A 24,769-nucleotide genomic window follows, 5' to 3' on the forward strand; every position below is an offset into this window, starting at 1 on the left:
CTATTAGGTTCAATAAAGGCATCCGCTTTCCTTCATGAACTTTACTTGGTCTATGGTCAACTCTTTCTACAAATTTCACCACCACACTTCCTTCTATTATCTCTGCAAGTTCCATTCTGGTACTTCGTGAACAGTGGAGGTATCTCTTCCTAAGTCACAATCCACGCTGATGCATACATTATAGGGAAACACTGGCTTGAAGAAAACTGATTAACAGAAAATCGGCAATTGTTATTTATTTTAAATAAGAAGTCATGATACTATTAGGAATAGAGAGCAAGATATAAAATTGTATCAACCCTTGTAGATAAATACAAAAGACAAATGAAATACACACAAAAAAATACATTTTAAAAATCCACTGTTAGTTTTTAGAAAAAGATTTAGCAGTTTCCATTAAGCACTACATCCTACTATTCCATTTTCAGGAAGGACAGATGCTTGAGGCCACATAGGTTACCAGCTCTTGTTTGGTCTTTAAAAATACAAGTAAGTTGCTAACATTTTCAAATAAGATTTCAACAAAACTCTGACAATGCCACAGGACACACAGTTTGGCTCCATGTACATGTACCTGGGGACAGTGGCAGTGCCCAGGTCTCTGCCATGCCAAGATCAGGCCCCAAGGCCATTCAGCACCAGGCACCATCTCTGCTTTCCTGACACCTGGCCTGCTTTGCTTATTTACTTTAGTAGGTAACTGACACTGGTGTTTGAACCCTTAACTTTCACAAAGCTTGTTTAGGCAAATAAAATAGGTTCATACTGATGCTGGGAATTTTGTTACTAAGTTTTTCCCTTAAGTTCAAATAAAACTAAGGAGTTGATAAAAAGGGTACTCTGAACAGAAAAGTAAAACCAAGAGCACAGAAACACCTGCTGTGTGTTTCTTCTGCCAGTAATAGTGACAGAGAACTCTCAGGCCCTCGCTCATCAGGGCTGCAGCACACATGGCCTCACCTGCATTGCTCCCCGCTCCTCTCTGCTTTTTTTCCTTGGCTAGTTGAATGGCTCGGTAATCAGTTCTTGCTGAGCCCCCACTCTCCTGAGACCAAAGAAAAGTGTGTCAGTCACTTATCTAGACACAAAGGAAGGGTAGCAAGGGAGCTAGAGAAGTGCCATAAGCCTGCTTCTGGGACATATCCGAGCTCCCATAACCAGAGTCGCCAGCAAGGCACACAAAGGGCCAAATGCTACGTCCACTTGTGGCGAGGGCCGAACAAACTTGGAGCTGGAACAATGTATGTGACTTTCTTATCCAGAGAAGCAAAGTTTATTCCTCCAAAGTCTAAAACATAGTAAAATATTTTACACAGAAACTTTTTAAATCAATTACATACTTCTCTGCTTTCTGAAACAAACACTGAGCCTTGCCCAGGTGACCCAGGGTCACCTTACCACAGCACTCCGTGACACTTTTCACACTGTGCCACACACGTGTACGGCAGGCCCGGGGCAGGTCCCACCTTACAGACCCACTGCAGAGGCCGCTCTGGTGGCAGGGGCTACACTCAAAGTCTTACGCAAAAACAATAATGATGGTACTGAATTCAGGAACTTTCCTGAGGGTGCCAGACAGTACTCAGAGGACTTCAGCTGTTGGAAGTCTGTGAACGTTTCCAAAGAAAGACAGTTTAACACTTATCACTACGAAGAGAAAAAGAGCAGCCCTCAAAGCTCATAGCATACCTGGGACCCATTCACCACACACCATTTGTACTCAGAGAAGCAAGGTAGCCCAACGCCACACAGCTAGCAAGAAAACGAACATGGGTTAGGACCGAGGTCTTGCTGGCTTCTCCACCTCCACCCACACTACAGCTGCACCAGGGAGCTTCCATTTCCCAAGGCACTGAGGCACACAGTCCTTGCACCAGGGACTGACTGCACACTTGTCTCTAACTGTGGCCACCTCCCATCCCTGCCCAGTCACCTGTACACTTAGCAACTGTTATGGCTAAGAAAAGGCTGGCAAGCATGGCTCTGCCACCGACAAGCAAGACACCAGAAATGCAGAGACAGAGACCGTCCTCTCCCACTGAAAGAAATGAAAGCTGGCTCCATGGAGCCTCAGTTACTATGTGCCTCACAACTGATCCTACTTCAAAAGATTTAACATTTTTTAAAAGTTGTGGTAAAATAAGATGTAACACTCTGAACAATATAAATGTCACCATCAAATTTAGCCTGTGCCACACACACACAGAAAAAAACCCTATCTGATCATTCCCATCTGAGTCAGGAAAGTCAGACTATCTCCCAATAATCTTTAAATTATTTTAAATTAAATTATATTAAATGTATAATTGATATAAAGTATATTAACTGTGTAGCCTCAAAATTGGAGTACTCTTATAATTCTCCAAGAACTAAGGCTCATAAATCCCTCCCTTTTTTTCTTTTCTTTTCTCGTTAATTCTAGTTCTAAAAAAGAGTTTGGTATGGTTTTAAAGTTTCCATTGAACCTCTGAAGGTGGCTTATGTCTTGACTCCTCTTCTAGGGCTGGTCATGAGCTGAGAAGCATAGAGGCAAAGTATCTCAACATTACAAAACCCCCAATTTTCAAAGAAAGGAGCACATTACCATGGAGCCACAGGACTCCAAAGGACCTCAGAAAGCATTTAGCCAAATCTCCTTATGTAGGAAATAAATGAGAATTTAAGGCTCAGATGGGTTAAGGTGATTTGTCAAGGTCATAAGAACTTGTCAGTTCCAGACTTGTAGTCCAGGGCTGCGTCCTTTTGTAAACCAGAAATGTCTGCATAGAAAGGATTAATCCAGAATATCCTCAAGACTGAGTATGAGAGAAGTGACCTATATGGTGATGACTGAATAGACTGCTTCATACCAAATAGAAGTTGCCGGTGCCTGCACTGAGCTCTGTGTCCTGGGCACCGTGCTGCCGCTCTGCTGGGCTGGACAACGTGGACTGGGGCAGCCCATGGCTTCCTTCCTGCTGCCCAACTGCTCCTGGGCGAGAAGGCGAGTCCGGCTCCACCTTGATTGGAGCCAGCAGTTCCGGGACACTGGTATTTTCTTGGGGGGTGCTTGAAGAGGTCGGTGTGGTGATGTGTGCTGCTAAGTTACTACTGGAGGTCAAAGCCAGTGGGTCGTCACTCAAGTTCTTCATGGGCAGAGCCACCAGACAGCCTAATGCTCCTGCACTCACAGTCTGCACGTCATCCACACTGAAGCTGCCCTGCTGCAGAACCGTGGCTGCTGTCCCGAGAACCAGAGGGCTGTCCAGGCTCGGGGGAATATCACTGTGGGCCACCAGGACCAGGGGTTCCATTGGCCCTAGGGAGCTATTACTAGCAGGGAGGTTCCCTCCCAGAGAGGAGCTCACAGAAGTGACGTCAATAGTCAGGATTCCGGAGTTCAGAGCCTCGTCCGACCCACCTGCAGAACCACTAGCATTGGCAGGTGTGTCAGAGAAGAGCGCAGCAAGATCCATATTAGTGAGCTCACTTTGGCCTGGGCTGCTGAGTTCACTGCTGGGAGTAAGAGAACTCGGAGCTTCTAGTTGAGGTAAGAGATCTGAAAAAAAAAAGGAATACACTTCGGTTACTTTATGACCTTGAAGACTGAGTACTTTTGTTTATGCCCATGTTACCAAGTGATGCCCCAAGGAAGCACTGACTGTCCTTGAAGCTTGGTTATCATGACAGAGTCCCACGGCCAGTCTCTCAGGACACCTGACACACACCCCAGGAAGGGACAGGAACGGATGCTGGCTGACATCAGACACTTTACGTACGCGTCTTGGATCCTCAGGCTGACAGGGCTTTCTCCAGTGGGAACAATTGGAGAGAGATTAAATAACATTTCCTAAGGTCAGGCCAACTGGTAACAGCAAGAAGCAAAGTAAGACTTGCATCCATGTCTTTCTGGCTTCAAAGCCTGTGCTCTCTCCCCTCCCGGTGCCACGGGAGCTGCCCAAGAGGACTGAACCTTTCCACGGCACATCATCCTCAGCTGCCAGTTGCTAGCTGGCCTGTGTTCTGAGGTTATTTTCGAAATCAGCTTGTCAGCTCATGTTTGCCAAATTCTGTGCTCCACTCCACAACTAGCTGCCACCCCAAAACCGACTGGAGCCATATAGGGGTAAACAAAATGAAACTAGCTGAATGGCAAAGCCAGGACAGACCCGAAGCTTCAGCTCTAGGCAGACGCACAGGACCTCCAGGCATGCTGGGGGCCCCCTAGACAGAGCTGTTCCTGATGGGCTTTCCCTCCCAGAGCCTCCCCTACCACTGCATTTCCAGCCTCACATTTCCCCACCAGGACTGTAAGCAAGCCTTCTGAGAGTGGAGAGCCGTCTGACCACCACTGTCCCCTCAGCTCCCAGCACAGTGCCCAGCCCTGATGCAGCGTGTAATGATTTCAACAGGCCCTTCTTCATCTGGAGTCTTAATTTTTGGTCATAATACTCTTTAAATATTTGATTATTTGTTATTCAACTATGAAATTTAAATAATCAGCACACCTTTGGGAGAATAATGACTTCCAAAAAATTTCAATGCACAGGCAAGTTTTGGGTTTGTATACAAGTACATGTCAGTTATACCAAATCACAGGATGCTTCAAGCATCAAGCAAACGGCAAAATGGGAGCATAATTAATTTGGGCAAAAGAGCCAAATAAGGACTTGATGTCACCCTTTCCTGAGGACTGTCCCCAGCAGCTTCCTGACTGTGCCAGCGCCTGGCCCAGAGGAAAACCTGCTCTCAGTTCTCTGATCCTATTTCTCCCACGGCAGCTGTTACTGACCCCAAACTCATACCTGCAGGCTGTGAACACCTGGCCAGAGTGTCTATTATATTTTATATTTTTAATAATGCAAATCTACAAAAATCTATTCTAGACAAAAAGAAAATCAAAATCAGAATGTATCGTCTTTAGTTGTCATATTACTTCAAAGCTTAAAAAAAAGCATCAATATAGCATCACTTCTTCAATAAATATCCCTTAGTACCAATGAAGCATTTTGAAAGAAAATGGTAGTGATCCTTTGGAGAAATTAAAAATGGAAAACTATGTCAGTTTTTCAAAACTTTCTAAAAACTCCCTTGACTCTCTTGAGGATTCAGCTCACTGTGAAGAGACTATGAATAATCTCAGTGTAAATGATACCCATTTATTAATAAATTTCCTTATTTAGCACTTTACTAATTCTATAAACATTTACTACTAGAGAGACCAGACATGTACAAGGGCCAGATATTAACACAAGCACTAAATAAACATTTGTTAGCAGAGCATGTGGCAAAACAGTCATGATCACCACAGTTCAAAGCCCAGCCCCAGCCCTTCTTGCGGGTGTGACCCTGGCAAGTCCTTTCTATCTTGGTTTCACCAGTGAGGACCCCACTCCCAGGACCACCGTTAGGGGGACTGAAACAACCCACTGAGGGCATGACATAATCCCACAGTAACCGGGTGTTCTAGTGCCTGTTTTTCACTAGGAGAAATGGTGACACCTGGTCTTCTACCCCTGACAGCTGGCAGGGGGATGACACACAAATAAGTCATTGTCGCACAAGAAATTCAAGCCTGGGATACACAAGCTGCTACAGAAGAGGGTCTCACATCCCACTAGAGTTTAAGGAAAGTGCATCTGGTATAACACTGGGCTTCTGCTGACTTCTGAATTGGTCAGGTCAGGAAAGGGCAAGTGTGCCATGAGAGGGAACGGCCAAACAGAGGAGAGGCCTGAGTGATGTAGTCTCACAGAGCCATCAGAGAAAGGGGGCCTGGTCATGTGGGCCTCTGTGAGCAAAGATGACACCCTCCAACATGAATCAGGTGGCACACACATTACCTGTCCTCAAGACACTACTGAAGCAAGAAGGGTAATTTATTTAAATATAAAGCTGAATGGCAACTGCTGTAAACTGTGAAAGATCAGTGTCCAAGATCCCAAGGAGGGGCTTCATGACCACTTCCAAATAGGATCACAAGAAAGCAAAGGCCACAGACCTGCCCTGAGCCCAACCCCTCATCAAACTCTGTGCGAGGCATGGAGGCCTGTCCCCTGCCAATGCGGCAGCTGTAACACAGCTGCGCCCCAAGGCCAGTGCTCTGCTGTGGTGCTGCTAATCACACAGTCCACAGGAGGACCCAGTTGGTGACACACACAGCTTCCACAGACTGAGCAGCAGAAGTAACTCTAGGGCTAGCTAGGATGCCATCAGCCAGGCCCAGTGAGGAGCGATAACCGCACCAGGCCCCAGAGAGCAGGGCATATGCGCATGCTCCTCAGAGGGGCCACCACCACAGCTGCCAGGCACTTCTGCATCCTGGACTGTGGAGAAGGCCTAGTGGGATAGGTTTCCTAGTCCCATGCTGCAAAGCTGCCCAATGACCAGGCACTCACATACTCAGCATTCCCCTCACAGGTCACCGGGCCACCATCACTTTCCTCTCTAACCCTGCCCTCTCCAGCCCTCACTGCTCCCAGTCCACTCCTGAAACACAACTGTGCTCTGGCCTTTGTTACTTGGAAAGAGAAGAGCTGAGGCAAACGGAAACGCAAGAGGGGCAGGTTCAGAATTCAGGACAAAAGTCCCAGTGAGAGACACAGGCTTAGGGGACATTCGCTAGGGAAAGTCAACAAAGTGAAAGATTCTTCCAGGAAAGCATTAGTGAAAGATTCTTCCAGGAAAGCATTTCAAAGACACGGGAGGGGCCAGGCATGGTGGCTCATGCCTGTAATTCCAGCACTTTGGGAGGCTGAGGTGGATGGACTGCTTGAGCCCAGCAGTTCAAAACCAGCCTGAGCAACATAGTAAAACCCCGTCTCTATAAAAAATGCAAAAATTAGCTGGGCATGGTGGTGCATGCCTGTGGGCTCAGCTACTCTGGAGACTGAGGTGGAAGGATCACTTGAGCAGGACCCTGAGGTTCCAGTGAGCCATGATCACACCATTGCACTCCAGCCTGGGTGACAGAGGGACCCTGTCTCAAAAAACAAAAGACAAGGGAGGGATTAGAGGGTCAAAAGCAAGAAAGTGGCAGAGAGAGTGCAAAAGAGGCCACTTGGCTTGGCAGCCATGGCCACAACCCCACTGCCCGACGCGTTCCAAGAGGTGAAGAAGGAACAGACGGCACTGGCACTATTCCCATTTCTTGCAGGGAAGCAGCTCCCCACGGGGGCTGTGGAAAGTGCAGACCTTGGCGCCGGCTGTGCTGTCTGACCATGTGCGCCTTCATGCTGTGCTTGGAGGTGAACAGTCTGTTGCAGGTAGAGACCGGGCAACGGCTTTTCGGAGCACCCACATCCTGCACGTGTTTCTTAGAGTGAATGTACAGACTGCTACGAGCGGAGAACCTTGCGCAACATCCTGGAACAAAAAGAGTAATGAGTGTGAAACCTGAGGATCACCAAGGAACCAGGAACAAGTGACACTTCCTCATCAGATCAGAACCACCAGACCTGCATTTTGCACCCTGGCTACTGGCAAGGACAGAAACCAAATATCTCTAGGAGTGGCATCACAAGCAATTCAAGTCAAAAGCAAACTTTTTAAAAAGCAAGAGATACAGTGAAACATGTAGGGAGATTTGAAGTCCTACCTCAGCTATGTCTAAGCAACCTCTGTGCCTGTTTCTTCACCCACTACATGGAGATGTTGGGAAGATTAAGTCAAATTAAGTATTAACTGCTTAAACATTCAGTTGCAAACAATTTATTCTAGTCATCTCGATTAAGCTATTACCATAAAAAATGTAAACCTAGGATGACATTTAGAGCTGGAAACTATCTCGACAGATCACCAAAGTCAGTCCTTTCACTTTCCCACTGAGACACTGGATGCCCAGGGAGACTGAGCGGGTGTCCTGGAGCCCAGAGCTGGCATCTCCTTGCTTACACTCCCAATCCACTTGTGACTCTGAGCTGCACACAGGCATCAGAGGAAAAACAAGACACATTCAAAGTTATAGTCACCTCCCCTCCGTGCCCTGGCTTTCCACTACGCTGGCGCTCTGCCCCATACAGGTGCAGGGAGAAGACGTGGAGCTCTTGGCGGCCAGAGGCCTGTGACCCGGCAGGGGCAAGTAGAATAGCCAGCTGCTTCAATAAACGGCAGTAAGTCAGTGCCAACACTGAAGCATGCGAGCAGCAGAGGAAACCGCACACCTCCCGAGAAGGCAGAAAAGCAGTCTCAGGAGTATGCAGCATTTGAGGTGACTGGGCCACTGTGCAGCAAAGCAGATGGCGCTCCTGCCACAGAAGCTGCCCAGCCAAGGTATGGGGGCATGAAGGGCAGCAGTGCAGGCACCCCAGGCTGGGTTCCAGTTCAACCTCTTATCAGTAGTGTGGCCTTAGACAAATTATTTATCCTTTGTGGGTCTCCTTTTTCTGTTCTGTGAAACGGGAATGACACCTGCTTCTCAGGGGTGCTGAGGGCCCAATAAAGCCATACCTGCCTACAGAGCCTCTGCACGGACCTAAGCAAGTGGAGCAAGCCACAACGCACTCGCGGCACCTTTTCAGGACAGTGGGGCGGTACTGCTGGAGCCCAGCACCTGGAGGAGGGATATTTTAAGGAAAGAGGCTATGAAGATGGATACGGCCAGATGAGTAAGGGCCTTGGCTGCCTATGAATGTAGTTTTCAACTACATTTTTCATTTTCTAAAGCTGCAAACTCATTTCCAGGTCAGGCTCATCAAAGACCATCTGGGAAACACAGGAGATGGTCCGATAGCCCAGGCTTGCCCTGCAAATGCACAGTTTCCTCCACATGCCCTGCTCACCATGGTACACAGGGTACCCTGGAACCCCCTTTCCCAGCTGGGGGTCCTGAGCACGGATTTCTAGAGACAGGTCACAGAGCAGAGGCTCTAAGCACATCTTCTGTCAAATGCCTTCCCAATGGCAGGGCCACGCTACAACAGGACCCTTGCACGCTCTTGCCAGCACTGGGTTTCCATTTTTTAAAGTATTTGCTAATTCTATAGGCAAAAATATATTTCATTTTGGTTTGTATTTCCTGCAACAACCAGGAATGTAATCATTTCTCCATGTGTACTAACTGCTGGCTTTTCCAAATTCTGCCCATATATTGAGATCTGTGTCCATTCTTTACAAATCCAAGCTGCAACCAGAGAGAGGCAGAAGCAGCCATTACTGATAGACCTGTCTGCAAACTGCATTCAGAGGACAGTGAGGCACTCATGTGGATGGCCAGGCAAGCACGAGGCTCAGCAACACACGAGACACAGGCCCCAGCAAACACAGCCCCGAGGCTGCCATGATGCCACCCAGTGCCTATCCTCAGACAGACTTCTGATCTGTGGCCCTGTCCTTTCCTCCTCCTCCTGTTACCAAAAAAAGGTAGTTTTGCCTTTTACTTTTTATTATACAACAGTTCAAACATCTACCAAAGTGGAAAAAATGGTGTCATCAGTCCCAAGTATTGCCCAACCCCAAGAATGATCAACTCTCAGTCCAGCTGAGAAGAGGTTCTGGACTCCTCCCACTAGCTCCAACTCCATCTCCACATGCTGTCCACACACCACATGGGGAATGCCCCCTTTCTCTCCCAGCAGAACACCTAGACTTGCTGGAAGAAACAGAGTTCTACAGAAATAAATGCCCCATCCTCCACAGCCAACTCCCACCTTTCCCCTTTCCCCAGTCACCTCTGGTGGAAGTGTCAGCACAAACCATCCCCGTCTCCCACTCAGGCCACCTCTCAGGGCATCAGAGCAGGACTCTGCCTGAGTGACTCCATGGAACCTCATCCATCAACACACCAAGACGACCCCGCAGGTGGCACTGAGGCATGTCTTCCCTGGTCCTGGCTCACCCTAGCACTCAAGGTGACCCCTACTTCCACACATCCCCTCTCACCTCAGCACCACCCCCTCTGTGCTCTTGCTGGTCCTGCCAGTACCTGTCCCAGCCACTCCACTGGAATCGGGGGCAGCCCCAGGGCTCTGTCCTAGGTCCTTTTTAAGAAAATCTAACAGCTATCATAACAACACTAAACTGACATATATACTGATGTTTTCCATATGCTCTAAACTTACTAACCAATCCAGCCTTCGCCAACAACCCTGGGAGGTTTTATTCACTTTACAGACGAGGAAGAGGCACAAAGAGCTTCAAGTGTTTGTCCAAGGTCCCAGAGCTACTTACATGGCAGACTTGGGACTCGAATCCAGGCAGTGTGACTCCAGAATTCAAGTTTTTGATCAACTACACTACCCTGCCTCTCCTCCATTTATACTCTTCCTTGAGAATTTCATCCACTTTTGTGGCTTAAATGACGACTTGGGTGCTGTCTGTTTCGCTCCCTGCCTGGTCTACTCTCCCCAGTGCCAGCGGCACATCCCCTGCCCTTTGTGCATTAGATGCACAAAGGTACCAAAAACACAACATGTCCAAACCAAACTCTGTTTCCTGCAAATCCACTCAGCTGAGACACTGACCTCAACTAAAATCCAAATCTATCACCGTATATTGTGACTTCTAACTCCCACCTCTGCCATCGATGCCCCTTTCTCTTTTCCCACCATTAACACCCCCATCCAGGCCATCCCACCTCCCCATACCCTTGGCTGCTTTCCTTCCTGAAGTCAGACTGAGCCACAACTCAAACATGATCACATCATACGCTCACCCAAGCACTCAAGCCTGCCACTCCTGGCCCTGAGAGGCTCTCCCAGGCCATTCCACCCCCAACACCCACAGGCACGTGTCTGGTGCTCTTTCCCCTTCTTCAGCTGACTGTGAGGCCATTCTCACCCCGAAGAGCAGTCTGGGGAAACCCTCTGTGTCCCTGCAGCACCCTATGTGTTACCTGTTCCCCTGTCTGCACCTCCAGCTGAAACCCTGACGGAAGGAGGAACTGTATATACATTCACTTGTATATATGTTCACTATGTTCTAAGAGCTAGTCTCGGCTTTAAATGGGTCTTTAATATTCTCTCTTCCAGATAAGGAAACCAAGGCCCAGAGAAGCAGCTTGCCTGAGGTCACACTTTAGGGAGCGGTAGAGCCAGACTTTGAATCCATGACCATCCGACATGCCCTGGCTCACTGCCTCCCAGTGCACCTGCAGAACTAGAGTAGGGCCAGCACGCACAGGTCATGCAGCCAATTTCTGGCAAATGAACTAAGCCTTCAGTATTTTAAAGGAAGAAACCTCTCTACCATCCCTTTTAAAAAGTCAGGTTGGGTGCAGTGGCTCACACCTGTAATCCCAGAACTTTGGGAGGCCAAAGTGGGTGGATCACTTGAAGTCAGGAGTTTGAGACCAGCCTGGCCAACATGGTGAAATCCTGTCTCTATTAAAAACATAAAAATCAGCCAAGCGTGGTGGCGCACGCCTGTAGTCCTAGCTACTCAGGAGGCTGAGGCATGAGAATCACTTAAACCTGGGAAGCAGAGGTTGCAATGAGCCAAGATTGCGCCATTGCACTACAGCCTGGGCAACAAAGCAAGACTCTATCTCAAAAATCAAAACAAACAAAAAAAATCAGTCTAGCTTTATTGCTATACAATTACAAAATGATTGGAGTGACCATTCAAACGTGATCTCAAAAGTACCTACCATTTACTGAGTCCGAGCTCCATGCCAGATGGATAAACAGGCACTTTCCACGTTTCACCTAATCCTCACGACCACGAAATTAAACAGGTAACTTAACTAGAGCCACAGATCTAGTGAGGATCAGGGCCATGAGTCAAACCGTGTCTGGTTCTCAAGTCACTACTCCCAAAATAGTACAATTAACTCAATGAGGTAACTAAACATAATGCCGCAACTTATATTGAGTCAGTCTTTAAGCAGCTAACATTTACCTTCAAACAATGGAAACTTAACAAGATAAATGTTGGCCTGGTACTTAGTTTACTGCTCAAAGCAATGTTTTAAAATCTACCTTCCACAGGACACTCGAATGGCTTTGTGCCTAGGTGGGTTATGCTGTGGCCTTTCAGATGCTCTGCTCTCGTGAATGACTTCCCACAGCCTTCGACAGGGCAGGTAAACCTCCGGTCATCATCATGTTTCCTGCCAGACAGAAAAATAAAGGAGCTGGGATTCCTCACACAACTCACCGTGATTCTTTGTTTAAAATTCTACAAAATATACCAAAATACAAACTTTACATTTACAAAAATCATCAGTACATTTCAGAAAATCTTTACTCTGTCTTTAATCCATGTGAGAAGATTTGCAATTTAGCTACCCCATAGTTAAAATTCTACCTTAATGACTAAGCAGACCCCAGAGTCACACATTGAACAATTAATGTTATTTCAATTTAAGAACAGTGGAGTCCCTAATGTATGGATGAAGGTGTTTCTATTGTTTAGAAACCCTCATGATCAAGAAGCTTTCCGAGCGACGGAGGGCCATGAGAAATGTGCACAGAGCATCAGCTGTAATGCTAAGGCTCTCTTAAGCCAACTTGTAAAGACTGTGTCTTTTCCTAAGTGACATTTTTATATTAAGTCCTCAGAGCCCAGTTGTGCAAGCACAGAAAAACCATCGAATCTCTCCAAGTCTCACTGTAAAACAGGGAGAATAAGAACATTAGCTTTGAGGTTGTTGGGAAGATAGAAGACACACATGTAAAGTGCTGAGCATCACCTGGACAGTCTCCAGGGTTGTCATTACCACCACGAAAACTTGTAATTACATGAAGAAAGCTTATTCTACGATATTAAGTTAAACAAAACTGGAATTTTTTTTTAAAGAACAGAGTATGCCAATTGAGTTTTTTTTTTTTAAGTATACACAGGGCCGGGTGCGGTGGCTCACGCCTGTAATCCCAGCACTTTGGGAGGCCAAGGTGGGTGGATCACGAGGTCAGGAGATGGAGACCAACCTGGTTAACACTGTGAAACTCCGTCTCTACTAAAAATACAAAAAAAATTGGCCGGGCGTGGTGGCGGGCGCCTGTAGTCCCAGCTACTCGGGAGGCTGAGGCAGGAGAATGGCGTGAACCCGGGAGGCAGAGCTTGCAGTGAGCCGAGATCGCGCCACTGCACTCCAGCCTGGGCGACAGAGCAAGACTCCGTCTCAAAAAAAAAAAAAAAATTATACACAGAAAAAAGTGTTTTCAGGTGATGAGATTCTCAGCAATTTTCTTTTTACAGTTTTCTGAGTTTTCCAAATTATCAACACTGAGCTATTTTTACAACTTAATAAACGTCTACAGATATATCATTCGTTAGTTTCTGCTGCTGACAAATCACTCATTTTCAAAGCTGATAACGCAAACCAAAATGTAAGGATTACCTTCTGTGCCTTAGAAGTTTGGACATGCTGGTGAAGGTCCAGCCACAACTGTCAGAGTCACAAATAAATGGTCTTTCACCTTATGAAAGAAAACAATTACACAGCATAAAATTTACAACTCCAACAGCTACGACGAAGACAAATCTTGGGTCCAAATGCTTCGCGTTCCCTAGCTCATTACCTGTATGGCTCCGCAGGTGAATTTTCAGCCGACAGGCTTTATCATACTGCTTGCTGCACCCAGGAAAGGAGCAGGAAAAGAGCTCTTGTTCCCTGAAGTGGGCTCGGTTATGGGAAAACAGGGCACTCACTGTGATAAATGTCTTCTCACAGCCTGAACAAGGAAAACAAAAACCCTGCTCAAAGCGTGGCAAAAATTATACAACATAGCTAATGCTAGTCACACCCACCGGACACTGTTCACCCTGAAGCAGACAAGGAAAAACATGACTCAGAAGCACTCTCTAAAAAGGGATGACCATTAATGCTTGTTGGCTTTGTGATCACCACAAGAAGGCAGCTAATGGCAGCCAATAGGCACACGCTGGCCACCTGCTGCAACACGACTTGGAGATGGAACAGCTGATAAAGAGAAAGTCCTCCGTTCAAAGCCATCTACTGGCCAGTTCCAGAGCACTGATCCTGAACATAGGCTGAGACCTAAGAACCCCATGAGAGAAATCAAATACTAAGGAACAAGATTTTGTCTGGCAGGGTTGATCTTTGAAAGGTTACAAATCATCCTACTGGCCAGGATTTTTCACCCCTTGAGGGTGATGCTGCATCCTCTACACATCCAAATTTCCTCCCTGACACCCTCTAATTGCCAGCCCTGTCCCTTGCTATTTGGCTTCTTTTTCCTTTTGCCATTTCCTTAGGTTCTCTGCTTTGTAATCTTCACCTCCATCCTAACCCTCGGCCAAAGCAGCCAAGCCTTAACAATTCCACAGCAATGCTTCTCCTCCAGCAGAAACATTCAGGGCTCCAACAGGGTGGAAAATATGAGGCTGCAGGATGTTTAACAGGGGTCTTTGCCGCAGCTCTTCTTGGAGACTTTAACAAGATACCATCATGCCTGTGAACTGCCACACAGATGTACATGGCATAGCACTGTCCAAAAGTATCAACCAACCCAAGGAACCCTACTTTCCCCAGCAACATCTAACCAGGGAATGCTGATCTTTGGCCTCAATCTGGTCCCCAAATACCCCCAAGAACCCCCCACAACCCCATAGATAATTACACCATTTGGTTCTCCCTCTGCAATCTCACCTGCTAGAGACCCTCATCATTCCCACTCCCTGGCTCAGGCCCTCAGGAAATTCAGGTCTAGGCCCTATGATGATGCTTCACTGGTACTGCTCCTGCTTTTAACCATCTAATCTCATCTCAACACAAGAAGCCTCATGGATCAGCCAACACGAAACCCTGAAGGGACCTCATGCCTGGAAGCAGGCAGGATCCCTAACCTTCCTAGCATCATACACAGAATGAAACTTTTAGCAGGGAGAGGGTCTACAGCCACCATCAGATTCCCAAGAATGTATGACTAAAAAAGGCTTTGAGCTAGTGGCCTCAAGCCACATTCTCTCTGAAGAGGAATGCGCAAGACAGTCCACAGGCATATGCGAGAGAAAAAATAAAACAACCCGTTCATAATTATCATCTCATCCTTTCAAAATTCTTGTTTGAAAACATTATAAGGAGAGCCGTGTCCATATACAGGTTAAGGGCATGCTAGGCACACATTCCAGTTTCGGTTTGAACGACTGGTCCTTCCTCCTGGGCCCTCACCACAGCCCACAATCCCCACCCGAGCTCTGCCATCCAGCCGACCCCATTCTTCTGCCTTTCCAGGCAGGAATCCTCTCTTGCCCTTCTGGAGGAACCCTGTCCCTGTGAAAGCAGGGAAAGCTGCCCATCCTGGTGAAGAATTAACTGTGTTGGAGTCCTACATTCCCTACAACTGCAGGTCCACACAGTGGAGACAGCGGAGAAATAACCAGCAGTGGACTTTGTTTTTGTTTTTGAGATGGAATCTCGCTCTGTCGCCCAGGCTGGAGGGCAGTGGCGCGATCTAGGCTCACTGCAAGCTTCGTCTCTGGGGTTCGTGCCATTCTCCTGCCTCAGCCTCCCGAGTAGCTGGGACTACAGGTGCCTGCCACCACGCCCGGCTAATTTTTTGTACTTTTAATAGAGACGGGGTTTCACCGTGTTGGCCAGGATGGTCTCGATCTCCTGACCTTGTGATCCGCCCTCCTCGGCCTCCCAAAGTGCTGGGATTACAGGCGTGAGCCACCGCGCCCGGCCACCAGCAGTGGACTTTATCCACGAGGCTCGGCCTCTGTTTCTTCATGTGTAAAATGAGTTGAGTTTTTAACCTTCACAGACGGCTACTTTTTAAAACTTCACAAAACTGTGAGGTTCAACGGAAATAAAAGTATAAAAGGCAAAAAAGCCAGGATGTGCGCACACCTGTGGCTATTCTCCCAGCGTGTTAAGGTCCTGTATCTGGCCACATTCATCTCCGCTCCTCCAGCACGGAGCGTGCACCCCGTAAATAAATGACGAGACTGAGGAAAATAAAGACCTGACACACAGCTCCGTGCCACTCTGTGAAGATGCGCTGCCGCTTTCATCAAGCGCAAGCAGGTTAAGGATATCTGTTGCCGCCACCTTTGGGAAGCGCAGCTGTGGTGATCTGCGCTACCTGCCATCGAAATCCCTGCGGCAAGGCAGGGCCAAGATCTCAAATCGAATGACATGGAAGGAGCTAGAACACAAATCCCGAAGAGCCTGCGTCCCCGGCTTGCTAAGGTCTGGCAGGCCCCTCTGTGGGGCGGACGTGGCACCCCGGGCCTGCCTGCAACACCGCGCAGCCCGCCCGCCCCCGAGCGCGCGGTTACCGGGAAAGTCACACTTGTAAGGGCGCTCGGGCTCGAAGTGGCTGCGCTGGTGGGAGCTGAGCTTGGCGTGCGTGGGGAAGCGCTCGGCGCACACCTCGCACTTAAACAGGCTCTCCTGCTCGTGGCCCTTCATGTGCGCCTTGAGGTTATAGACAGTAGTGAACTTCTTGCCACAGCCGCCCACCGGACAGCCGAAGGGCCGCAGCTTGTCGTGCGACTGCAGGTGCCGCTTGAGCTTGTAGGACGTTGTGAAGGCCCAGCCGCAGCCCTCCAGCGGGCACTTGAAGGGCCGCCGGCCCTGACCGCCGCCGTGCGTGAGCAGGTGCACCTTGAGCTGGTGCTTTTTGGCGAAAGCCAGCGCGCACTGCGGCTCAGGGCAGCGGTAGCTGGGCGTGCTGGGGCCGGAGGCCTGGGGCGCGCGACGGGGCGCGGCGGGGCCCGCACTTGCGGGACCGGGCGGCGCAGACAGCGCGAGGACGCCGCGGTCGAGGCGCACCAGCAGATCCTGGCTGCTGATGGTGACGGCGCCCGCCGGGGGTACGCCAGGGCCGGGGGCGGCGGCTGGGCCGCTGGGGCCCTGCTCCGGGCGGCTAGCCGGGTTGGCACGGGAGCCAGGCTCGGCCTCCTGTGATCCGGCAGCCTCGGCGGCGGCGGCGGCGGCGCCGTGCGGCACTTCCAGCAGCACCAAGAACGAGTCGCCGTCGCTGTCGTCCTCGGCGGGCGGCGGGCTCGGCCCGGAGGCCTCCCCGGGCCGCGCCCCGGGCCCGCCATCTTCGGGGCCCCGCACCAATAGCAGGCGGCGGCGCGCGGGGCTCGGGCCGAGCGGCGCTGGGGCTCGGCGGAGCGGGCCGGGGCCACCGCCATGTTGCCCTCCGCGCGCGGTCGGGGCGGGGAGCAGCGCCGGGAGGTCCATCTTGGGCCCAGCGACGGCGTCGGAGCCGCTTCGGACGCAGCGCGGCCCGCGCCCCGCCCAGGTGTGCGTGCACCGCCCCGGGACGCGATCCGCGCCAAGACCCGGCGTAGAGTCCGGCTCGGAACCGCGCGTGCGCGGACGCTGCCGGGCGATGCGCGAGGCCTGCTGGGCCGACGTGACGTGGGGCGGGGCTGCGGGGCGCCAGAGGCGGGGCGGGGCGCCGGGACCGACTAGGGCGGGGCGCGGGGTCGGGGGGCGGAGCGCCGGCACTGAAGAGGGCGGAGGGCGGGGCGCGGGATCGCCGGGGACTGGATGAGGCTCCGAAAGCTAAGCGCTTCCCTCTAGTTCCCGCTGGTTTAGAAGTCGAGGCTTGTCTGACTTCGAGTCATATTAATATTTCAGACACTTAACAAGCAGCCTCTCGTAAGCACTGACCGCGTCCCAGGGGCTGTGCCTGTCTGAGCTGATTAAGCGTGCGCGGTCACCCAGGGGTGAGGAAACAGGCACGGAGAGCTCGAGTCACACACACAGTTGGCAGCCGGCAGATTCAGGATTCGAACCTGTCCAACAGGCTGGAGGCCTACCCCCAACTCATTTAAGTGCAAGCCCGCCCGCCGCCGCTGGCGCACAGACCTCGTTTGCTTTGGCCCAGGTCCTTGCTGGGCACACGGGGCCTCCCTGATAGGTAGGGCCCCTGTCTATATTTCCAACTGTATTTCCTACTAAACTTGACACAACCTCACTCGGCAACAGCTGAATTACTTACTGTTTCCGTTCCTCGCCCTCTCCCACCTCACCGTGCACCTTCCACATTCAATCTGGACTCCTCCACTTCCACCTCACCGCCACTCAGATCCAAACCCGCACTTCATTCCTGGGTACTTGAAAAATAACTACTAGCTGGTCATCGGTCTCCCTCCGCTCCACTCGCTCCCATCCACGGGGCACGGTTTTATGATCTAAAAATTGCACATCAAATTATTCTCACCCCCATCCCGAAGGCGCGTATGGCCTTGCTAGTCTACCCTCCCCGACCTGTTTCCCTCCCTTCCCGCCACTCTCCCGCTGCCCCCCACTCTTCCCCGGCACCCCACCTCTTTTTCCCAGTTCATCCAGCAGGCCAAGCTGGTTCCAGCCTCAGAGACTTGGCGCAGCTGATTCTGATTCCTCCGGGAGGACTCTGCGGCCCTTCTGATCCAAAGCACATGTTTACCCAGTCCCGTATTCCCACCTCTGTCTTATCTGTTTGCTCTTAGAGCTCTCATCACCCGTTGTTTTGTGTGTTCCTTCCCTGCTCCTTCACTGTCTCTCCCCCTCTGGAATGTAGTCTGCTGGAGCCCAGGAACTGTGTCCTATTCACGGTGTGTGCCCAGAAAGACTCTTGATGCATATTTATTAAATACATGAATGCTTTATTATTAAGAGTATTTTTTAGAAGTAACACAAATTATAATATTAAAAAGAATAGGATACATCCATTATATATATCAGTTTATGCCGAAAGCATATTGTTCCTAGACCATTCAGTGGAGGAAAGAATAGTCATTTCAACAATGGCGGCACTGGGACAACTGGATCTCCACATGCAAAAGAACAAATTTGGACCTGTATCTCTCATCAGAGGCAAAAATTAACTCAAAATAGAACAAAAGCCTACATGTAAAGCATAAAACTATTTGAAGAAGAATAGGTGTAAATCTATGTGACCCTGTATTAGGGAATAGTTTCTTATATATAATATTGAAAGCAAAAGAAAGAAAAATAGATAACTTGGACTTCATCAAAATTAAAAACTTACTCAGGTAAAAGGACACCAATAAAACAGTGAAAAGACAACTCAGAATGGGAGAAGAGTGTGCAAATCGTGTATCTGATAAGGATCTACTATCTGGAATATATAAAGAACTCTTTTAACTCAACAAGAAGACAAACAGTCCACTTTTTTAAAAGGCAAAGGTTTGAATAGACATATTTCTCCAAAGAAGATAATACAAACAGCCAATAAGCAAATAAAAAGAGACTCAACATCATGAATCATTAGGGAAATGCAGATCGGAACACAGTGAGATACAACTTCACACCTGCTAAAATAGCGGTCATTTTTTAAAAAACAGGATGTAGAAAAATTGGAACCCTCACATATTGCTGGTGGGAATGTATAATGGTGCGGTGTGGAAAACAGTTTGGCAGTTCTGCAGAAAGCTAAACATCGTCTCCACATGAGCCAGCAAGTCCATCCCTATGTTGCTGAGGCTGAAGTGTGGTGGCTCTTCACAGGTGCAGTCATAACTCAGCCTCCAATTGGCCTCAAGCGGTCCTTCCAGGTCAGCCTCCCAATTAACTGGACTACAGGCATATGCCATCATGCCCAACCTGAAGAAAAAGAAATATTTTAAAATAAATTTAGTGTAGCCTAAGTGTCCGGTGTCTATAAAGTCTACAGTAGTGCAGTCATGCCCGAGGCCTTCACATTCACTCACCACTCACTCACTGACTCACTCAGAGCACTTCCCAGTCCTACAAGCTCCTTTCATGGTAAGTGCCCTATACGGGTGTACCATTTCTTTATATTTTATGTTAATAGCTTATTTTTACTGTACCTTTTCTATATCTATGTTTAGAGACACAACACTTACTGTTGTGTTACAGTTACCTGGCGTATTTAGCATGGTACCATGCTGTGCAGGTATATAGCCTAGGAGCAGTAGGCTATCCCACGTAGCCTAGGTGTGTAGTAGGCTGTGCCATCTAGGTTTGTGAAAGGATACTCTATGACATGCATACGATGATGGAATCGTCTATGAATGCATTTCTCAGAAAGTATTCATTAAGTGCTCATTAAGAGATTCCTTACTTTACATTTATATTAAATATAATCAAATTTGATTTACATGGATTAAAAAACCAAATTTTAGAGTTCAGTTCCTCTCTGTGTCAAATACTGAACACACTGTGTACAGCCTGCAGTTACCACACTGGACAGTGCAGACCGCCACTAGGTCCGTCACTGCTGTAAGGCAGGGTCTGGAGGCTGCTGCTGTCCTGGTCTTTCACACAGCTCACCAGGCACCCCAGCATGGCAGCTGGCCTCTCGGAGGGTATGTTGCTAGAACTCCAGCAGCCCTCTCTTAGGACCCAGACCCAGAAGTTGCACAGCATTGATTATGCCACATTCTCGTGATCAAAGTAAGTCATAAGACACTGCAGACCCAGGCAAGGGGAATTTGTACTCCACCTCTCAATGAGAGGTGCTGGAAATAATTTGCAGCCATCTTTAAACTATCACAACTTCTCTGTGCCTCAGTTTCCTCATCTGTAAAATGAAGAGGACTGAGAAAGAAAAAGGGCAGCCCCTGCCATCCAGAAACTGGTCGGTGCTAAAGCTGGGCCACTCTATTCTGTAAGACTTGAACCATCACGCAGAAAACCAACCTAGGCCAAGGTCACTGAGACACAATGACATGAGACAAAGCAAGGCCATGTCATGATGTGTCTCCACTCAGGTAAATGGCACAATTGCTGTGTCATTTACAAGACACCCAGCACCCCCTCTCTCAGCTAACGTGAGCGACTGCCGCTTTTGTACCCCTGACAGCCTGTGTGTCTGTGTGCCCCCCTCTCTATATATAGGATTTAGTCAGAAACCTAGTCATGGTGTTGACTTGATTTCTGGTAAGAGCCAATCCAGAGCAAACCCCCGCTTCCTAAGACTCCCCCACCCAACCAAAGCTCAAATCTGATACTCGGTTGTTTCTAATGCCCTCTGCTGAGACACCCTGAAAGGAGCAACAGGACTTCTGGTGAGGGTCAGACGCACCACTTCACCGGGTGGGCTCGAGTCAGCTCAACGTTGTCATTCAGTGGGACTCAGGCAGAGACTTGAACTTCGTAGTCTCAAAGGAGTCCCCCAAATTACAAGGACCACAGAGCTTGTGGCTCGGCCACTCGGACCTGCACTCTCCAGGCTGTGTGGAAAGGATTTTGGAGAAGCCAGGGGAAGGGACACAGATGACACACGCATGCATGCTCAGATTTATTTGTGTCTGGGGAGAAATCCCATGAACCCAGGTATCACTGGATGTCCAGCACCTCTTTTGGGCTAAAAGTCATCACGTGGATCTTGAGATTGCTAACAGAAGTGTCCACGATTCCCAGATTTTGATGGGAGTGGGGATGGGGTTCATGGAGAGCAAAAGAGCATCTCTTTGTCAAAGGTCACAAGTTCAAATCCCAGCAGAGGTCATACAAGTCACACAAATGTGGGAGACAGATGGGCACAGGAAACACAGAAGCTCATGCCAAGGGACAAACAGCATGCACACTCCGTCTCACCGTGGGGTCTGTAGGGATTGGAAGGGACTGTGGCCAAGTGTAGAGAGCTAGGCCAGCCCAGAGGGGCCCCAAGCAGATCGCTGCCACAGAGGTAGTGAGAGCATGGTGTCACCTTACATCTTGATTTTCAAAAAACAAGCTCTGGATTTCTCCCAATTTGTAAACATTGGTGACAAAGTCAAGTTTTTTTAAAACAGGACAGACCAAACAAAACACAACTGCAGTCTCAGTGTGGTGCTGTGTTCCTGTGGTCCCAGCTACTTGGGAGGCTGAGGCAGGAGGATCGCTTCAGCCCAGGAGTTCAAGGCTACAATGAGCCATGATTGCACCACTGCACTCCAGCCTAGGTGACAGAACAAGACCCAGTTTCTAAAATATATAAAAATAAAACATATCCCAGCACTTTGGGAGGCCGAGACGGGCGGATCACGAGGTCAGGAGATCGAGACCATCCTGGCTAACATGGTGAAACCCCGTCTCTACTAAAAAATACAAAAAACTGGCCAGGCGAGGTGGCAGGCGCCTGTAGTCCCAGCTACTCGGGAGGCTGAGGCAGGAGAATGGCGTAAACCCGGGAGGCGGAGCTTGGAGTGAGCTGAGATCCGGCCACTGCACTCCAGCCTGGGCGACAGAGCGAGACTCCATCTCAAAAAAATAAAATAAAATAAAATAAAACATAACTGCAGATCAAGTCCGGCCCACAGGCCCCTGTGTGGTTGTCTACTCTGGGAAAACTGGAACGGGAGAGTGCACCACTCAGCCGGGTCCTCCCTCCCTGACCTGGGCTTGCCAGCAAGGAAAGCATACAGTTCCCAGGGACCCTGGGTTTGCAGGGAGCAGGGGCTGCCCAGGGAGAGGACCCTAAGGCTGCACTACAGGGCCTGAGCCTTTCTCACCACCAACTGTTAAGGCAACTGAACCCTACACTCATCATGGCCAATTGGTTTCTCTTTTAATCATTTTGACGAAAACATTTCTAACTGGACTATACAGCCTTCTGAAAAACAAGATGGTACTAGGCACATCAGAAGCCACACTGTTCCGTCTATGGCGACTGCAGCTGTGGCCAACTACCCCAATTCCGCTGTGAGCCCCGTGGGAGTCAGCTGTCACTTCCCTTTGCAGCAGCCGACAGCAGGTTGGCATGCAGGGGCCCAGGGAAGTAGCTTGCTCCCTGGCATGGCTTGGTATGGAGCCCAGAGGGGGCCTGGGGTGTGGCTGGAAGCCACCAGAGCCCTGCCTGTCCTTCAAGAGGGAAGGTGCTGGATGGGGAAAGGGTGATGCCAGCGCCCTGCGGCCTGCTCTTAAGATGTGCGCACAGATCCATGCAGCAGGGTCTTCCATGGAGATGTGGGGACACATGATGCATCCCTACACAGTCTGTCCTATCTCTCTCTCTATCTCTCTCTGTCTTTCTCTCTTTCTCTGTCTCTTCCTCTCTGTATCTCTCTCTCTGTCAGTTTCTCTCTCTCTCTCTGTCTCTCTCAGTGACTCTGTCTCTGGCTTTCTGTCTCTGCCTCTCTCTGTAACACTCTCTCCTCTCTGTCTCTACCATGGAAGGATGCAGCGAGAAGCTGGCCTCACCAGGAATCACTCCCGTGGCACCTGATCTTGGGCTTCCAGCCTGCAAATGTGTTTCATTTCTGTTGTTTGGGCCCCAGTGCCAGACGTTATGTGGCAGCCGCCCTAGCTGACCAACCTGGTTGCTGTGTTTCCAGGCCCCACGTCTTGGTTCTGGCAGGAGGAAGGGGTGAAGGCAAAAAGCAACCCCACTGGATCTGTCCATTTTATTAGAAAAATGATGGCTCTCAAGAAGGCCTGCCCCACAGACCCCGCCGTCATCTCATGGGCCAGGACTAGGCCAACAGTCCCTCCTAACAGCAAGGAAGGCTGGAGAATCAGGCGGGTTTTTTGCCCTATATTGCTGCCGACACAAAACGAGGCTTTTCTTCACAAGGGAAAGGGGAGAATGGCTACTGGGGAGGAGACACGGAGTGCAGGGAGAGTGGGGACCAAGAACCCGGCTGGCCTGCCCCTCTCCAGTCCACAGACATGTGGGGTGTCTGGTTTTCTGTGGCCCTCAGAGGCCCACCCCACAGGCTCTTTCTCATTTCTCTGTTTAGGATGAGTTATCTGTTCATCTGCTGCACGCCCAGCTAAGGGAATGAGATTCATGAGCCATGGCTCTGACAGAGGCCACCTCCCCCATCCCAATGACCTCTCACGAGACTCTGGACCCATCCATTGCTGGGTTATGGGATTGGGGGAGGGGTGCCAGACTCCAGCCTCAGGGGCCAACACTCTTCCTGAAGTCTCCTTTGCTGTATCCCTTAGGCTGTGCCGGCCTCAGGGAGTGCCCCTGCTCTCTCATTTCTTTCCCAGTAAGTGATCATTTATCCTTAGGGCAGACCTGGCCTGCCCGTCCACCAGCCCACAATGCAGCACACAGCTCTGTTGAACCCTTTATTTCCCCGTCTATCCTTCCTGAACTCCTCCAGGCCAGCAGCCCAGCATGCCAAGGGTCCAGAAAGTGTTTGCACAGACAGCAGATGGGCAGCAGACAGACAGAGTTGCATGGAGGCTGGCAGGTGGCCAGGAGGCAGAGGGTGTGATCATCCCAGCTGGAGATAGCTTGGCCAGTGTTCACCGCAGGGCCCCCAGGCAGGCTTGGGACTCGGCCCTAAATGGACTTTGACACCCTTCAGGGCTCCCAGGCAAGTGGCATGGTCATGGACAGAGGGCTGCACGTCTCTGGGCCTCAGCGGGCTGTCTGTAAAATGAGGCTGTGGTGGCACCCTGCGCAGGGCACCATAAAGGCCACGTGCGAGAAGTGCAGGTGGTGCGGGTGTGCAGGAATGGTGTGTGCCATGGCTGGGCAGGTGAGGATCGCCAGGGAGGAAGGGAGGCAGGGGCCGCGACTCTTGGCTCCCTCAGAGCTGCAGGGCCTGCTGGAGCACCCGCTCGTCCTCCACCTCGTGGGGCAGTGTCACCACCAAGCTGCTGTTCTCCTGCATGGTCTGGCAGATGATCTCATAGGCCTTCTGGTTCCCTGACCAGCAACGCCGGGCCACCTGGAGCAAGGAGGGGGAGAGCAGTCCATGTCAACATACCTGGGCTCCCCACGTGTGTCCTGGCTCCCACACTTGGGGCCTCTTTGCTTCGGGACCTCTGAGGCTGTCCATGGGGCCAGCTGCCCTTTTGTGTCTGTCCCATCTCTACCCCCAGCTTAGGATCCCTGTCTCTGGCCCTCCTCTGGGATCTGAAACTGGCCGTTATCACACCTAGTCCCGCTCCCCCGACTCTGAGAATGGCCTCGCCTCCGGAGTCCTCCGCAGCACCTCCCTCCCCTCTAGAATCCGC

At 50.0% G+C, this 24,769-nt stretch overlaps 2 protein-coding genes across 5 annotated transcripts in view; both read right to left on the bottom strand.

The window, feature by feature from the left end:
* Positions 1–17,171, bottom strand: part of ZXDC (ZXD family zinc finger C) — a 37,664-nt gene extending 20,493 nt beyond the window's left edge. Inside the window, exons 1-8 of one of the 3 annotated variants that reach the window (XM_023215340.2) lie at positions 16,165–17,171; positions 13,440–13,592; positions 13,259–13,337; positions 11,895–12,025; positions 7,174–7,344; positions 2,850–3,538; positions 1,690–1,752; positions 961–1,045 (exon numbers count right to left, since the gene is read on the bottom strand). In XM_023215340.2, the coding sequence (XP_023071108.1) occupies positions 961–1,045; positions 1,690–1,752; positions 2,850–3,538; positions 7,174–7,344; positions 11,895–12,025; positions 13,259–13,337; positions 13,440–13,592; positions 16,165–17,077 (2,284 nt within the window). In that variant the 5' untranslated portion in view covers positions 17,078–17,171. Of the gene's footprint in view, positions 1–960; positions 1,046–1,689; positions 1,753–2,584; positions 3,539–7,173; positions 7,345–11,894; positions 12,026–13,258; positions 13,338–13,439; positions 13,593–16,164 lie in introns of those variants that run through there. The other 2 variants (XM_023215349.3, XR_002732255.3) reach the window with 2 other exon arrangements.
* A 6,010-nt stretch (positions 17,172–23,181) lies between these two features.
* The window catches only part of UROC1 (urocanate hydratase 1), a 39,134-nt gene continuing 37,546 nt past the window's right edge, over positions 23,182–24,769 (bottom strand). The window contains exon 20 of one of the 2 annotated variants that reach the window (XM_026456398.1): positions 23,182–24,480. In XM_026456398.1, coding sequence (XP_026312183.1) covers positions 24,340–24,480 — 141 coding nt within the window. In that variant the 3' untranslated portion in view covers positions 23,182–24,339. The remainder of the gene's footprint in view (positions 24,481–24,769) is intronic. The other variant, XM_026456397.1, reaches the window with a different exon arrangement.

The sequence above is a fragment of the Piliocolobus tephrosceles genome, chromosome 2, assembly GCF_002776525.5.
Source record: "Piliocolobus tephrosceles isolate RC106 chromosome 2, ASM277652v3, whole genome shotgun sequence".
Classification (NCBI taxonomy): Eukaryota; Metazoa; Chordata; class Mammalia; order Primates; family Cercopithecidae; genus Piliocolobus; species Piliocolobus tephrosceles.